Source organism: Anopheles arabiensis, chromosome 2 (assembly GCF_016920715.1).
Source record: "Anopheles arabiensis isolate DONGOLA chromosome 2, AaraD3, whole genome shotgun sequence".
Taxonomy (NCBI): domain Eukaryota; kingdom Metazoa; phylum Arthropoda; class Insecta; order Diptera; family Culicidae; genus Anopheles; species Anopheles arabiensis.
Window position 1 is genome coordinate 61410272 of NC_053517.1, and position 15972 is coordinate 61426243.

The following is a 15972-nucleotide window of genomic DNA, read 5'->3' on the forward strand; positions in this document are numbered from 1 at the left end:
AGTTCTGATCAACGACTGACTGCTCAGCCCAAGTTCTCTTCTTTATAACAATATTCCGATTCGCATCAGGCAATACCATTTTGCCACTATTCTTACATTCGGCCTTTCCTGATGCACTTCGATCCTCGAAGTTCTAGCCTTCTTATTCATTATCCTATCCCAATTCCTGAATTTGATTGTGAAACTCTTTACGCCTCATCATAATTGAATTCTATCTAACACCACATTCGCGTTCTTGCTTCTTCCCCTATCAAAATACTTTTTGTATCGACCTTGTTCCCTTTTTATCTTCTTTCTTCCGCCTTTTCCTAAATCCCGCCCATGGCGATCAAACACTTCTTCGATCAAACCCTCGGACCCACTTTTCATTATAACACCCGGCTTCAAATCCAATGACGATCTTGCTCGGATTGATAACTCCGTCAATTTTTTTCGTTCCGGCCGACCGTTTCCTCGTAGTACCTCCGTTACCGAAAGAATTTGCTCGTTATTCTTGCCCTTCGTACATTCTACGAACGTCCTTGCCTTAACCGGCGTTCTTCTATCGGTAGTCGCTCGTGTCGGATATCCAAATATCGACGACATAGTCTCGCACTTTCGCATGTCTCCTCCCGATTCCGTCGTTCTGGTGGAAAAGAGCCAAGCAAAATTAGAGTAACCATCTGTTAACATGTACCTGTATCGTTTTATAGCGTCTTCCATCGACCCCCAATAGTCCTGACATCCTGTGGGTAAAGCCGCATTCTTCTTCTCTATTAATCTCAAACAATCCTTTTGTCGTTTCAGCACTTTCTTCTTCTTGCTTATTTGCTTCAGCAAGCTGACTAATGTCTCAGTTTGATTAACCACACTTTTCAAATGTTCTCGATTTAGTTTGTGCGACTCAAAAGACCTATCCACAGAAACTACACAGCCAGTTTTCACCTTTTCGTCCTGTTTTTGCTTCTTACGAACCCTTGCCGTTAGTTCACTCGCGACAGTCACCACTTTCCGATCATTGTAATCCAGAATGTTTCCGTCTTTTCCTAACCACTTGTTCACGGGCCCATCAACGGTTTCAGACGCTTTGTTCTCCACCACAATCGGTTCCCTTGTCTTGTTTTCACACACCGCGTCCATCACATCACTCATAATAATTTCTGCACTGCCATTGGCTTTACCGTTTTGCACGCTGACTTTTCTTAACAAGTTACAAAATTGAGGCGAGATAACTGGATCGTTTGTTTCGGGAACACACACCGTATTCATCACGTCACTTATCCTATTTTCCTCTCCCCGTTGTTGTTCCTCCCTTTCCTCTATCTCTCGAACACCCGTCGCCTCTTCGTTTCTACGTGGTTCAATACAAATTCCATTGTTGTTAATGTTATAATTAACACTTCGCAAAAGTCCATCCCCAAAATCAAAGGAGTCCTTATTGTTTCGTACGGTACCAAAACCCACTGCACCTGGTAGACCCAATTGTCTATGTTCACTTCGAGTATTGTTTCACCCAGCCCCTTTTGTGGAACTCCTCCCAGTCCCCTTAAAATTTGGTTTGACTGGTTCCACACTTTACACCGCGGTGGAAGTTCAGAAAACACATCCCAACCCATGAGCGATACTTCACTCCCGGTATCGATCAGAGCCGTGTATTCTTTTCCGTAAATATTCACTTTCTTTGTTGGCAGCTCTCTACCTGCTACAATAGCTTGACCACCCATCACACTATAACTTTTTTTGTCACAATTTTTGGCGAAATGGCCCTCACCACCACATCTAAAACACTTCACCGGAGTTCGCTCATTTGTACTCGGTACAATAGCGCGCGTGTCAGCTACCAGTCGCTTCTTGGTAGAACAATCCTTCTCCCGATGCCCCGGCTTGCCGCAACTGTAACACTTGCGCACACCTCCTTCCAACCTCGGCTCTTGCTGCACACTGTTCTTCTTTACCGCACTTTTCTTCTCTGCTCTTTCCATCAGCAAAAGTTCTTCTTTTAATTCTGCTATACTGCGCGCTCGATAAAGGGACGCACGCACTTTTGCATCGTAAGACACTCCATCCACGATGTACTCGACAACGCTACTATCATCGATTTCCGTGTCACGAGCTATGCGCTGCATCTCGTACACGTATTCCAACATTGTCTCTTGCGAACGTTTTACTCGTGCCATAAGTCGCCTATGCACGTCACTCGACCGCACTATTTTTCCAAATTCTTTAATCAGCTTCAATCTCAAAGCTGCATACGATGTTACGTTTCTCTCCGTCGAGAGAAAACTTCGCGCAACACCAACCATTTTCCGGCGGCACATGATAAACATTTGTTCATCGGTCCAATGCGCCATACTTGCCACTCCTTCAAAATCATCAAACCACACACCAATATCTTTGGTGAGGTCATTACCATAAGGCTCAATACCTTCTTCCACATCACGGAACGAATAGGGCTGCACCAACGGTGCATGTGTTTCCCTTTTCGCAATTCTTGGCACCTCCGCCCTTTGTGACACCAACTCTGCCACGATCGATCTTGTCTCCGCGGTAACATCAATAGGACCACCCGCCGCAGTCGTCCCACTGTTTCCCGTCTCGCTAGCCTCCGATTCCGCATCCACGTCATAATAACCCGACGCGTTCATTTCCCCGGAATTTTTCTTCGCGCTGCTCATCGCTCGTTATACCGGCTTCTAACAACCGCTTAGCCAAATCCTCCTTGGTTCCAGACATTGCTAAACCCGCCGTTTCGCACATGCGAACCAAACCCGTACGCGTATATTCGCTTATCAAACGGTCCATTTTTCCCTACTTGTAACGCTCTAGAAAACAAGTGTTTTTCTCGCGCCCAAAACGCACAGCGCTAGTCACACACACAGCGCCTTTTCTTCACACAGCCACCCTTTTCCGTGCACACAGCAAACTCGCGCATCAAGCGCTAACCGTTTGCACGCAGCAAATTTGCGCACCTATCGCTAACCGTTTCTGCACACAGCAACTTCTCGCGCACACAGCGCCAAAACTTTTTCACACAGCAAACTCTCGCGCACGCAGCGCTAATCCTTTTGCACACAGCAAACTCGCGCACACAGCGCTAAACATTTTGCACACAGCAAACTCGCGCACACAGCGCACTAACGCACACAGCTATTCGCGCACACAGCGCAATTCCTTTTGCACACAGCAACTCGCGCACACAGCGCACTAACGCACACAGCTACTCGCGCACACAGCGCATTTCTTTTTTGCACACAGCAACTCGCGCACACAGCGCACTAACGCACACAGCTACTCGTGCACACAGCGCATTTCCTTTTGCACACAGCAACTCGCGCACACAGCGCACTAACGCACACAGCTATTCGCGCACACAGCGCATTTCTTTTTTGCACACAGCAACACGCGCTCACAGCGCACTAACGCACACAGCTACTCGCGCACACAGCGCATTTCCTTTTGCACACAGCAACTCGCGCACACAGCGCACTAACGCACACAGCTATTCGCGCACACAGCGCATTTCTTTTTTGCACACAGCAACTCGCGCACACAGCGCACTAACGCACACAGCTACTCGCGCACACAGCGTATTTCTTTTTTGCACACAGCAACTCGCGCACACAGCGCATTTCTTTTTGCACACCGCCAGAACTTGCGCACCCAGCGCCTGATCGCACCGAACACCCGTACGACCGCCGCTACACTCGTACACTATTCTTTTGTGCACAATCCAGCGCACCCAGCGCTTTGATGCCTCACCGCCTCACTCCACACAACGTCGATCGCAACCGAATTTCCAGGAAATTCACACTTGTCCCAAAATCGCGTTCGTCGTGATCCCACTTCTGACACCAAATGTAAGATAGGGAGACGAGAGCGGAAAGGAATGAGGGAAGGCGCCGAATACTCCAACACTGGAGAACAATGCTCGGCACAACCGGATCACGACAACCGCAAAACCAACCGAGGGGGTGGAGGAGGTGGACCGAATGAGGGAGAACGTTGACACAGACTTTTTCTCTTTTGACGGTGTTGCTTTATTGAGTTCTGATCAACGACTGACTGCTCAGCCCAAGTTCTCTTCTTTATAACAATATTCCGATTCGCATCAGGCAATACCATTTTGCCACTATTCTTACATATATATATATATATATATATATATATATATATATATATATATATATATATATATATATATATATATATATATATATATATATATATATATATATATATATATATATATATATATATATATATATATATATATATATATATATATATATCTTGAAAACCAATTTGCATGATATTGTTTTTCTACCTTTTGGGAGTTGTACTAAAGACCATGTTTTGTTACTCTGAAGCGAATTCATTTCATCTTGGACTGCTATTTTCCACTTATTCCAATCAGGCCTATTCTTTGCTTCTTCTAAAGATCGCGGTAAATCATTCACAAACGTTGTTGCACTTAATACAAACCCCACATAATCCACCTCATAGTTTTCATGCCATCCGAGTGGTTTACGTTCTCTATCAGATCGACGACTTGATGATTCAGCTTCTTCGCGTTCATCAGATCGATCATCCATCGCTTCTTCTTCGTCGCATGTCCGGAAACTTTCGTCTACTGAGCTCGGTTCAGATGTTTCACCAGATTTCTCGATTTGCACATTTGGTTCGTCATCATCGTTTACATCGTCAGAGATGTGCTGTATTACGTGCTTCACAAAACACATTTTCGTTTCCGAGGCTTCTCTTGTCCGACACATCCAAACCGCGAACCACATCACCTTTCATCAGCTTATCCAAATTTTTGAAACTAAGATGGCCAAATCAACGATGCCATTGTTCTAGGTTCCGTGGAATTTGTCCACAAGAATAATACGCCTCATGTGTGTTCGAATTGTTGAAATTCAACCAATACAGTTTTCCACGTAACTCTCCTTTCACTATTAATTTCCCTCGTTTTGTTAACACTTCTACGCACCCATCATCAAAAATAACTTTAAAACCACTATTTGTTATTTTCCGTATGGATAACAAATTTGTAGGAGCTTCCGGCACATACAAAACGTTTTTCAGGGTAACTGGAATTTCATCATTACCACCACGATCAAATACTATATCACCTTCATGCCAAGCTGTAATAAACTGATTTTCTTTCGCTGCCGAAATATTCACTGGTGAACTTAATTTCCTTAACTCGCGAAATAAACTCTTATTATTCGATGTATGCTCCGACGACCCAGAATCGACAATCCATGTTCCGTCAGAATTCATCGGAAATTTCCCATTGTTCACGAAACACACACACAACGCGAATCGTCATCGTCACCACCAAGGTACGCGCTGGATTTCTTTGTTGGGTTTCTTCCCGTTGCTTGTTCTTTCCTGGACACTGATTTGCCTTGTGTCTTGTAGCGTTTGCTTAGTAGAGACTCTGTTCTGCCGAAAAGCGCCGTTAATTTTTCAACTGTCTCATCGAATGACATGTCACGGGGTGCGCGGGGTAAAATAAAACTGGTATAACGTGCATGTTCTACGGTGCCCAGCTTACGTCCTAGGAGCCTTACTTTTGCACCGTCGTCGAGTCGGGAAGCGTCCCGTAGAAACAGATCTTCATACCGCTCAAACCATGCCTTAAATGTTGCTCCCGACTCTGCATCATACCGGAATTCACTTATATTGTTTGCTAAAGCTTCGAGGATAAGCTCGGGGTTTGTCGGTGTCGAACTTTGTTGCGGAGGCTGTGTGTCATCGCCAACAGTTGTTGTTGTTGTTAGTATGGTTTAGAGAGGCTTTGGCTCCTGCGGAGTTCGTTGGCCTCTTATCGCCAACAGATCGAGGCGTATGTAGTTGTTAGTATGGTTTAGAGAGGCTTTGGCTCCTGCGGAGTTCTTTCGCCTAACGTTCGAGGCGTACTGAATTTGCAATCGCTGTTTGTTTGCCTTTTATACTCGCATTTGTGGTGCGCTACTTATCTGAGTTTTGAGTAACGGCATCGTTTTTCGGTAGTATAAAAAAAGATCCAAACCGTGTTGCGCTTCATTCTTCATTCAGTGGTAAAGGTGAATGTTTGCGATTTGAAAATTCCACAAGTTCATCATGGGTCGCGGAAAGCACTGCACTCCAGAGGAGCGGAAACATATTCAGGGTTTGTATCGTGAGAACGTGCCTATCAAAACCATCTGCAAGGCGTTCGGCCGTTCGCGGACGTTTGTGGACAACGCCATTCGTAGCGAGGCTACGGGTAAATCCACAGGTCGTCCGCGAAAAACAACGGCCGACGTTGACGCGCAGACGGTTGAGATAATCAGGGCGGACCCTTTCAAAACTTGCAATCGTATTAAGCAGGAGCTTAGATTGCAAGTTTCGGCGAAAACGGTGTCGCGCCGATTACACGCCGGTGGGTTCTGTGCCCGGAAACCACGAAAGGTTCGTAAGCTAATGCCGCACCACGTAGAAGCGCGCATTCGGTTTGCCGAAGAGCATTTAGCTGCATCCATCTTTTGGTGGAGCAAAATATTTTTTTCGGATGAGTCCAGAATCAATCTGGATGGTTCGGACGGCACTAAATACTTCTGGCGCCTTCCTAAACAGGCGTATCATCCAAAAAATACTATAGAAACCCTAAAGCACGGAGGCGGCCACGTAATGGTGTGGGGTTGCTTCTCCTGGCACGGCCCGGGTCCTTTGTTCCGTATCAAAGGGACACTGAACTCGGAAGGGTATAGAAACATACTACGTCGTAAGATGTTGCCACACGCCCGACAAAAATTCGGAGACGAAGAGCATTACATCTTTCAGCACGATAACGACTCAAAGCATACATCGCGAACAGTTAAATGTTTTTTGGCAAACGAGGATGTGCAAGTTCTACCGTGGCCTGCGTTGAGTCCAGACCTCAACCCGATTGAGAATCTGTGGTCAACTCTCAAGCGTCAGCTTAAGAACAAGCATGCACGTCCTGCCGATTCGCTATGGAGACGCTGCAAGGCTATGTGGAAACGCATAGACAGAAGCGAATGCCGTAACCTCATCGGCGATACGGCCCTACGCTATGAGGAAGTGATAGCGAATAACGGTCATCACATTGACTGTTAGAATAAGTTTCCGCTCTTTGGAACACCGCAACACCACCTCCCAACAACCACTTAAACAGTCCTTTTCAGGGCTACCAAATATTTCCGACAAGAACTATGTTTTTCGGTCACAGAAAAAAATTTCTATTTTTATGTCCACCAGTGTACCCCCTCCCACTTGATTCCAGCGAATTGCGCTGCGCTGGACTGACACCCCCTTCCGCTCGTTTTTTTCGTAGCGCGCTGTGCGCTTCCCTTCATTCGGACTTAGTGCACCCGAATCAAAACAAAAACTTGAACACATCAAACTTGGTTTACATTTTATCACTTTTATTGCAAATAAAAGCACATTTAAACACATAGCTTCACACAATCTTGCTGCAAACCACACACATTCTTTATATTAAAAAAATCGTCGTATTTCAAATAGCCGCCTAACTGCGTTGATCCCTTTGTTGATGTTCAATACAGCAAAAACAGCCATTGAAATAAAGCAGCGCAAATCACACATTTTGTTGAGATACCAATTCAATACGTGGAAACCGTGCTTAACATATTCACATATACAACTGTACACTTGTAAATACATTGAACTAGAATCTAGAATAAAAACCTCAGTTGAGCATTGGCAATCGACAGCAACGGTTGTGTTTACTGCGCTCGCTCAATACGCTCAATACATTTAAGATAAATGATGAATATAATACTGCAATACTGCACAACACTTCAACACTTAGCGAAACTTCGATCACTTTCGAAAACTTTCAAGGCGAACGCTTGAGCTGAACTGACGATTTCGTGTGGTAGCAAGAAATGGAGCGCACATAGGAACACGCTGCACTAGTGCGAGCGAGACAACGATACCAGCATGCCCAAGGTTATTAGACTCTATACAGGTTACGACAAAAGCCCGTTTTGGCCGATTTCCAATAAAAAATGAATGAAAATTTTGACAGACAAATTGGAATGGTTTGTTTACGATTGGACTGGTTTGTTTACAATTTGTCTGGATTGCAATCGTGCAATGGTATAGTGTTTGGTGTTAAATATTGTAAGTTTTGATTTATTTAATTATTTTGTAATTTTATAATTACTAATTTTGTGATAAATTAACAGTTGTGACAAGGGAGAAATCGAGTAAGTGAGAATCCAAGACATGAGCTCATCGCGTGTTGGCCAACATTGGAACCTGGCAGGTACGGAAACATGGAGACATGTCCTTCCATTTGGCACAGGTGCTCTCGGGACATGGTTTTTTTTCTGGGAGTACTTATGTATCAAGGGTTTCACGTCGTCCCCGGACTGCCAGTGGTGTGTCGTTGTACCAGAAGATGCAGAACATGTGATGTTCGAGTGTCCCCGTTTTGATAGTGTCCGACAAGAGCTGCTTGGCGAGGGTGGCCCAGATCCGGTTCGGCCAGATACCCTTCAGCAGCATATGTTGCGAGACCAAGCCACCTGGAGTCGTATCAGTGAAGCCGCTCGACAAATAACTGTGAAATTGCAGCGTTCCTGGGATGCGGAAAGGGCCAATCGCGCAGCTGAGGACATGGCTCAGCGCGGGGCCGAGCTGGAGGAAATTACGGCACATAGAGCGGAGCTGGTTGCCGCTCGTAATAATCGACGTTATGCGAGACGTAGAGAGCAGCGTGCGCGGGAAAGAGAGGAACGCCGGGGCGAACGGTCCCCTTCCCCTCCACCGTCACCATCTACCGCTTCACGATGTGAGCTGAATCGGGTAAGAACCCATCGGGTCAACGAACATGCTGCGGCAATTGTTCGACGAAAAGGAACGGCCCGAATATTGCATCGGAGGAAGACGATGACGGCCGAGTAATTGAGGGAAGCTCAGACCGACCGTCTGTTGAGGAGCCCCGCAATGAGCTAAATGCGGCAGAGTTGGTCGCAGCGATAGAGGCCGACGTGGCCGCCCGCTAGTGTGTCAGTTGTACTACGAGGAAAACGTTAAGGAAGGCTTTCATCTGGCAGAAAGGGAGATGTCCGCTAGAATGAGTAGCAAGCGAAGAACAGTTGGAAAAATAAATAAACTTAATAAAAATATAATGAAATGGTGATAGGTGCTGCAAAGCAGGGGAAAGAGAGGCTCGTTATGAGCAAACAACAATCCCTTTCCAAGATCCCTACCCTGTGGACTGGGACGAGGGCTTATATGTTTGTACTAAATAACGATGATAGTATTAATAAAACAAGCCCGTTTGTTAAAAAAAGGCAATAGGGTAACGCACATCATAGGGTAACGCACATCATGCATTATCAATGATTCCGACCCGCAAGTGGAGCGGTTGTTCTAGATCGGAGTCGGAAACAAATCCGACCCGAGGAAGTAAGGACTTCGAGTTGACTCGAACGATTAGTAGTTGTAAGAAAGCATAAGCGACTCCGACTCGTTGGTGCAGCGAGTGTGGGTCAGATCAAAGTAGGTTCAATATCCGATCCGTACTCGCTGCACCAATCGGTCAGAATTGCTTATACTTTCTCGTATCTAACGAAATCGTTGCACCTACTACATCTATTTGTAGGTTTCAGGTTGACCCGCACGACTCCGGGATGCTTCGGATTGCTCCGACCCGGTGAGTTCCAGTTGCCCCGCCTTTTACTAGTGTGTGTATGGAAGAACGTGCGTGAGTTGTTGGATCGCTGACCAAGGAGAATGAGAAGGAGGTAAAATTGAGTTAATAGCCGGCATCGCGAATAAATGAACTCTTTTTAACAGTCGTTCAAAGTTCATTTTGGTTTAACCGAGTTCATTTGTTGTTCATTCCTGTTAAAATAAACGACCGTCAAAACAGTTAACGACTGCTCGATATCGCATATAGGCAAACACGGGGAAATAATTCGAGCAGTATAATTAAACGACTGTTAATTTGTATCGCATACGCTCTTGACAGTCGTTTGTTTAACGGCGGCATAGGACCAGTCGTTAAAATTAACAAATGAACTCAATGCGTTCGCGATGCCAAATTCTAGCAATTTTTAACGACTCTGGTTAATTTTTAACGACTGTTAATTTTAAACCAATTCTTTCGCGATACCAGCTAATGTTTAAGGAGCCCGTTGTAACAATAATAATTAGAAATTAAAATTTCAAATATATTTGTGTTTTTCGGAAGCATTTATCAAATACGATTTCCCTCTATAAGGTTGACAAAGTGTAATTTTCATAACTTTCGTCACAACAATTTACGAAATCACAAAATATACATAATATTTTTTATTTTTATTTACATAAAATAAACACTGTTCAATCTCACTATTTCGGATAATTTATTTTCCGCGTTTCGGTGTAACTTTCAAACCTTTAATATTTACCAGCAGTTATTCGTTGTGCAGCAAAATTGGAAGAGAGAGTTTATTCGCGACATACACTGTTATTTATAAACTACTCGATCGAGCCGAACACTCGAAATTGAACGAAGAATGTTCGTGTTTCGTTAAGCACGATATGAAGTGACAGGGCTGTGCCTGAACAAACACTATGTACAAAACATGTATGAGTATCAACTGTACCCCTACCGAGAGCACCTACATGACCAACCTTTGGACACACTCTTTTGTCTGCCGTGCAATGCACTCGTCTCACACAAATGTGGGGATTTGTCACCTATGATGATGTGGTGGTACCCACCACAAATGCTTCAAACATCCTTTTCGCTCTGATGTTGTAATTGACTCGAGCATAAATGAAATGGACCCCCGCCGTTGTTTAACACTAGCAGCTGCCGGGATGACATTAATCGCTCGTCTTTTCGCTCTAGCACTTAAATTAAGCTACACCCGAGGTGGCATGAATCCTCGACCCCCACTGGAACAAGACTGCAGCCGGAACAGCACAAACATTCGTTTCCTATGAACCGGAACTAGAACAGGAGCAGCATAGACGATCACCCTGAACCCGACGATTGTGGCGAATCGGAATGGAGCTTTGCCGCTTCCCACACATCGCAGTAGGGTCGCGTTCAGGACTGCATAATGTCTCATCATTTTTAACAATGCTGCTGCTAGACGGCAACCCTCGTCCCCAGAAGCTGTGATTACAATTTCAAACCTGGAGAACAAACGGTACAGTGTAAACAATGGGATGATATCCTTGGCAAATCAGCAGAACTTACTCAGCATTGAACAGGCCAACAAAGAAGTCGTATTCTATTAACGATGGAACGTGGTAGGATGAAGAAAACTTGAAGCGTTAGTTTCAGCTTCTTCAATCTTATTTATGTTGTTTATTCCAACCATCAGCTGACCAGCGTCGATTTTGACAGACAAATTGTAAACAAGGTTTACAAAATGGTGACCCTCTCAATCGCTCTGTCGTAACCTGTATAGAGTCTAATAACCTTGTTTCAACCTACGAACTTAAAACGGAAAGGGCCTCATCAATGGAAAAAGTGACTTTATCTTTAATAGAAGTCCCTCAAACATGCTGCGGTCGCGGACTTTTCGCGGAGCAATTACCTAAAGGAAAGTTTTACACTTTTGTTATGCCAGCTAGTGAAATTCAGCGGTTAGTGCCCGATATTTAAATAACGTTTTAGATTCTACATTCGTCGAGGTGTTAGTGGTGTTGCTTACAATTCCTAATTTATCGACTGCATGATCCGTCGTTAAATTTGGCTAAGAATTGGTTAATATACGTACCAGGACGTGGAAATCAATGGGATATGGGATATGAAAGTATGAAAGGGATAAGTGTAAGATAACTTACGCACATTTTCATGATGGATGTATTTATATATTCCTAGATTTTGAACATGTTAAGGTGTCCTTCTTTACCTACCTTCCCCTAACATTTTCAAACCTTCTAGAAAGAATTATAAAGTGCGACCAGAAGGGAATTTTTTTACATTTGAAAATTAGTACGTTAAATCAGTACAATTTGCTAGAATAACTGTCAAATTTATCTTCTTCTTCTTCTTTGGCTCAACAACCGTTGTCGGTCAAGGCCTGCCTGTACCACTTGTGGGCTTTGGCTTTCAGTGACTGATTGATTTCCCCCCATAGCAGGATAGTCAATCCTACGTATGGCGACACGGTCTATTTGGGGATCGAACCCATGACGGGTATGTTGTTAAGTCGTACGAGTTGACGACTGTACTACGAGACCGGCTCGGTCTAATTTATAAAATCGCATTTTTCAGAATCCTCATATACGAGGTATTGTGGATTACCTGTATGAAATTTTCATGTGTGTAATTTAAAAAATACATATCTTCAATAATCATTTCGGGATTCTTCTATTAAATGACACACTTTTATTTTGTTGTTGCATATTGAACACTGATATTTACAATTTACATGGATATCTAGAGCAAAGAACTTGACGTCCATGGCTGACCAACATTCCGGAAAATAGCTGCAGCAGAAGTTAGAAAACTACATGGGTTTGATGTAATGAACGATGATGATGAAACAACTAGAGCAGGTGGCGTGGGACAACATTGATTTCCGGTTCTCATGGATGGCAATGATCCAGATGGATGATCAGCTTGTTGATGATGTTGTGGTGCTATTGGGCCTCTTGTTGTAGCTGCAACGTTTATTATTTTTTTCTCTATAGAATGATGATGAGATGAAGAAGCCTGATGTCTCAGCTGTTCCAGGCGAAGTTGATTTTGCCGTTTCCATTTAGTTCTTCAAGGCATGAATCAAAACAAGTATAAGGTATAAAAAATTGCATATGTATATTACATATAATTTTAAAAAAAATCTTGGTATTATGTAACATACCTTCGGTTCTGATACCATGTTTTAACCTGCGTCTCTGACAGATTTAATGCATCAGCAACATCGCTTCTGTCTGCAACTGATAAGTATTTTTGACACCTGTTGAAAATATTATTTTTTCATTATAGTTTTGCTACACTGATATTTTAAAATAAATCTAATAAAACAATGTATTCATTCTTCTTGCAAAAAATTAAGCGTAAAACATGTTCATTCGACTCTAATATTAAACAATTAAAAAAGCTTCATAAATTCACTTTTTCCAGCAAAGCAAACCTTCCTTTATTTTATAATCATGGTCCTCTGGTATCCTAAACAAACAACATGGTAAAAAGTACTTATAACTCGCTGCACCAGTAGGTTGGACTGAACCTACACCTTGGCCCGATCCGATCCGAACTCGCTGCACCAACGGGCTGGAGTCGCTTATGCTTTCCTGTATTAGGGGTTTGAATCCATGACGGGCATGTTGTTAATTCGTACGAGTTGACGACTGTACCACCAGACCGGGACTTAACTCATATTTACTAGTTTAGCCAAAAATTAACCGGTCTGGCGGTACAGTCGTCAACTCGTACAACTTAACAACATGCCGGTCATGGGTTCAAGTCTCAAATGGACGGCGTCGCCATTAGTAAGACTGATTATCCTGCTATGGGGGGTAATCCATAAGCCACTGAAAACCAACCCCACAAGTGGTACAGGCATGCCTTGACCGACAACGGTTGTTGAGCCAAAAGAAGAAGAATTGACCATGGTGCGGTGTCTAGCAAATGAAAAACTTAATGGATGGTCGCGCTATTTAAAAAAGGTGACACAAAGCAGCTTTGAGTCAGCTAGCTAACTAACTATTAACGAATAATGTCGGAATGTTGTGTGGCAAAAGTTTTAGAAATAGTTGTAAACAACATACTTATGAACGCTGCCACACCAGCCAGGAACAACATGGGTTTATGCCCAAACAATTCACTTCTAAAAATTTGGTTATAAACAAAATCGATTTCATTCAGAATATGCGGGCTGGTTAGACAAGGGCTTGCAGATTATTTGCGTTACGGATCTGAAGACTGCCATCGACAGCATTCAGGGGTTTGAATCATATAATGGAATAGTTCAATCCGTCAGAGGAATGTTGCAATTCTATTATAAATTTTTCCAAGCATACTGTTGAGGATTGGAATCATATAATGGAGTGTTGCAATCGAATAGTGGAATTTTGCAAGCATATTAGTGCTAGTTGGATAAATAAGTTAGAATCTGTTCCACGCATGGTTTACTGAACTAGACTGTTGTTTGTTATTAAGTCTTTAAACACTTGAACATCGTCACAAAATAATTCAAAGTGTGTTTGTCAGCAAATTGTTTAAGAATGAATCGGATCCACCTTCTCTATATGAAAGTTCAACATTTATGAATCTGCTAGAACATTTCGATTGCGCAATTTACTTTAAACCGTACCTATACGCACACTTCATGGAGCTAACGATCCTGTATTATCAATGGTAAAGCAATTTAACGACTGGATTAATCATTTAGATTTTAAACTTTCGTCTGATTCGTGTTAGTAAGACTAGCATTCTATTACTTTCCAATTTCGGTGATAATGGTTGGTAATCTAGGGATTAGTTCGAATGCTAATAATAAGATAGTTTAATAAGTTTTATTTGCACAAATATGCAGGACAAATATATAAATCTTCTTCTTTTAATAAAAACAATCGGCGTTTTTGTATCTCTTTTGTCTAGATCTACAGTTTTGCTTCACGCAATAACTACAACGTTGATTTGAGTCAAATTTGATAGCATTGGTAGCTAATAGCTCAGGATATTATTTGTTATTGTCATTGGTAGCTAATAATTTCTGGTATTGTGCTCCTTTTAAATACCTTCATCCTTTTCCCCTTCCCTTTTCCTTTTCTAGACGGTTTCGTCAAGATATAGTGATGTGAATATTTTGTTAGAAATTAAACACCCGACCGATTTTGCTCAAATTTGGAGAGAAGATTCCTTGTGGTACTGCAATACACTGAGAAAAAACATCCATTCTGGATAAGGGCAAGTGATTGTTGAAGTGAAAATCATAGTTCTTTCCTAAAAAACTCCCTCCTCTTATTAATCCTTTGTTTACCTTTTAATCCTTGAACATGCCATGTCTGCAGTTTCTGTGTCAATGTTTGAACCTTATCTTCCAGCAACTCCACCTCAAATTTTTGACATTAATAATTTAATTACGTTAATTGGGGTAGAAATGATGGGTGGCAGGGTTATTATTTTTGTATTTTGAAATTATTAGCATTTGATAATGTTTACAACATTAGCAACGATAGGTATCAAATATTATCGCTGAAATACAGGTATTAAATAAGTCACTGTAGAAAAATTATTATGCGCCTCATTTGTTTTTTAAATATTTTTTTTTTCATGTATATTCCCAACACTTATGATGTTGCTTGGTTTACTCAATCCTACTTCTCTGATTCCTTTTGTTTATCGCTGTTACGAAATGGTATTTTACGTGTATCAATCAAATGTTTTGAATACAGCCTATTGCAATTGCTAGCCACCAGCCTTGCATCGCGAATCATTGTTGTTGTTGCTTGATCGTTTTTTCGTATTCTTTTAAAGATTTTGTTTTCTTTTTCTTCTTTGTCTCAACAACCGTTGTCGGTCAAGACCTGGTTGTACCACTTGTGGGCTTGGCTTTCAGTAACTTTTTGATTTCCCCCCATAGCAGGATAGCCAGTCCTAAGTATGGCGGCATGGTCCATTGCATGCGCCTACACGCACGGTCCAAAACAGCCGAAGTCATACAAAATCATGAAAAAGTCTGCGCCCTTTTGTTCCGGCATCCTCGTGAAGTTTACCGAGCCGAACCGAATTGCTCCACGCAAACAATGAGACCCCAAATTTTGAGTGATTCAGGCCGAGGGGTATGAGGAAGCTTGAGGAAGCAAGGAGAAACGCGCTGCGATGAGAGTTCGCATTCTGTTTTACACGCGCGCTTCACTAACACCAATACAAATACCGTGCTTTGGTGAGCCGTCTGTGAATGTGTGTGTCTTCTTTCAGCGAGCTCACCAACTTGGATCTGCTCGTCACATCGTTATCTCGCTTACACTACAGCATCGAACCATCGCTCCGTATGTCCCCCCCTCCTACGCGTACAA

General features: G+C 42.9%; 1 protein-coding gene across 1 annotated transcript in view; it reads right to left on the reverse strand.

Annotated features, from left to right (window-relative positions):
• Positions 1–12311: 12311 nt before the first annotated feature.
• The window catches only part of LOC120894123 (barH-like 1 homeobox protein), a 166367-nt gene continuing 162706 nt past the window's right edge, over positions 12312–15972 (reverse strand). The window contains exons 3-4 of the mRNA XM_040296507.1: positions 12810–12905; positions 12312–12713 (exon numbers count right to left, since the gene is read on the reverse strand). Coding sequence (XP_040152441.1) covers positions 12386–12713; positions 12810–12905 — 424 coding nt within the window. The 3' untranslated portion in view covers positions 12312–12385. The remainder of the gene's footprint in view (positions 12714–12809; positions 12906–15972) is intronic.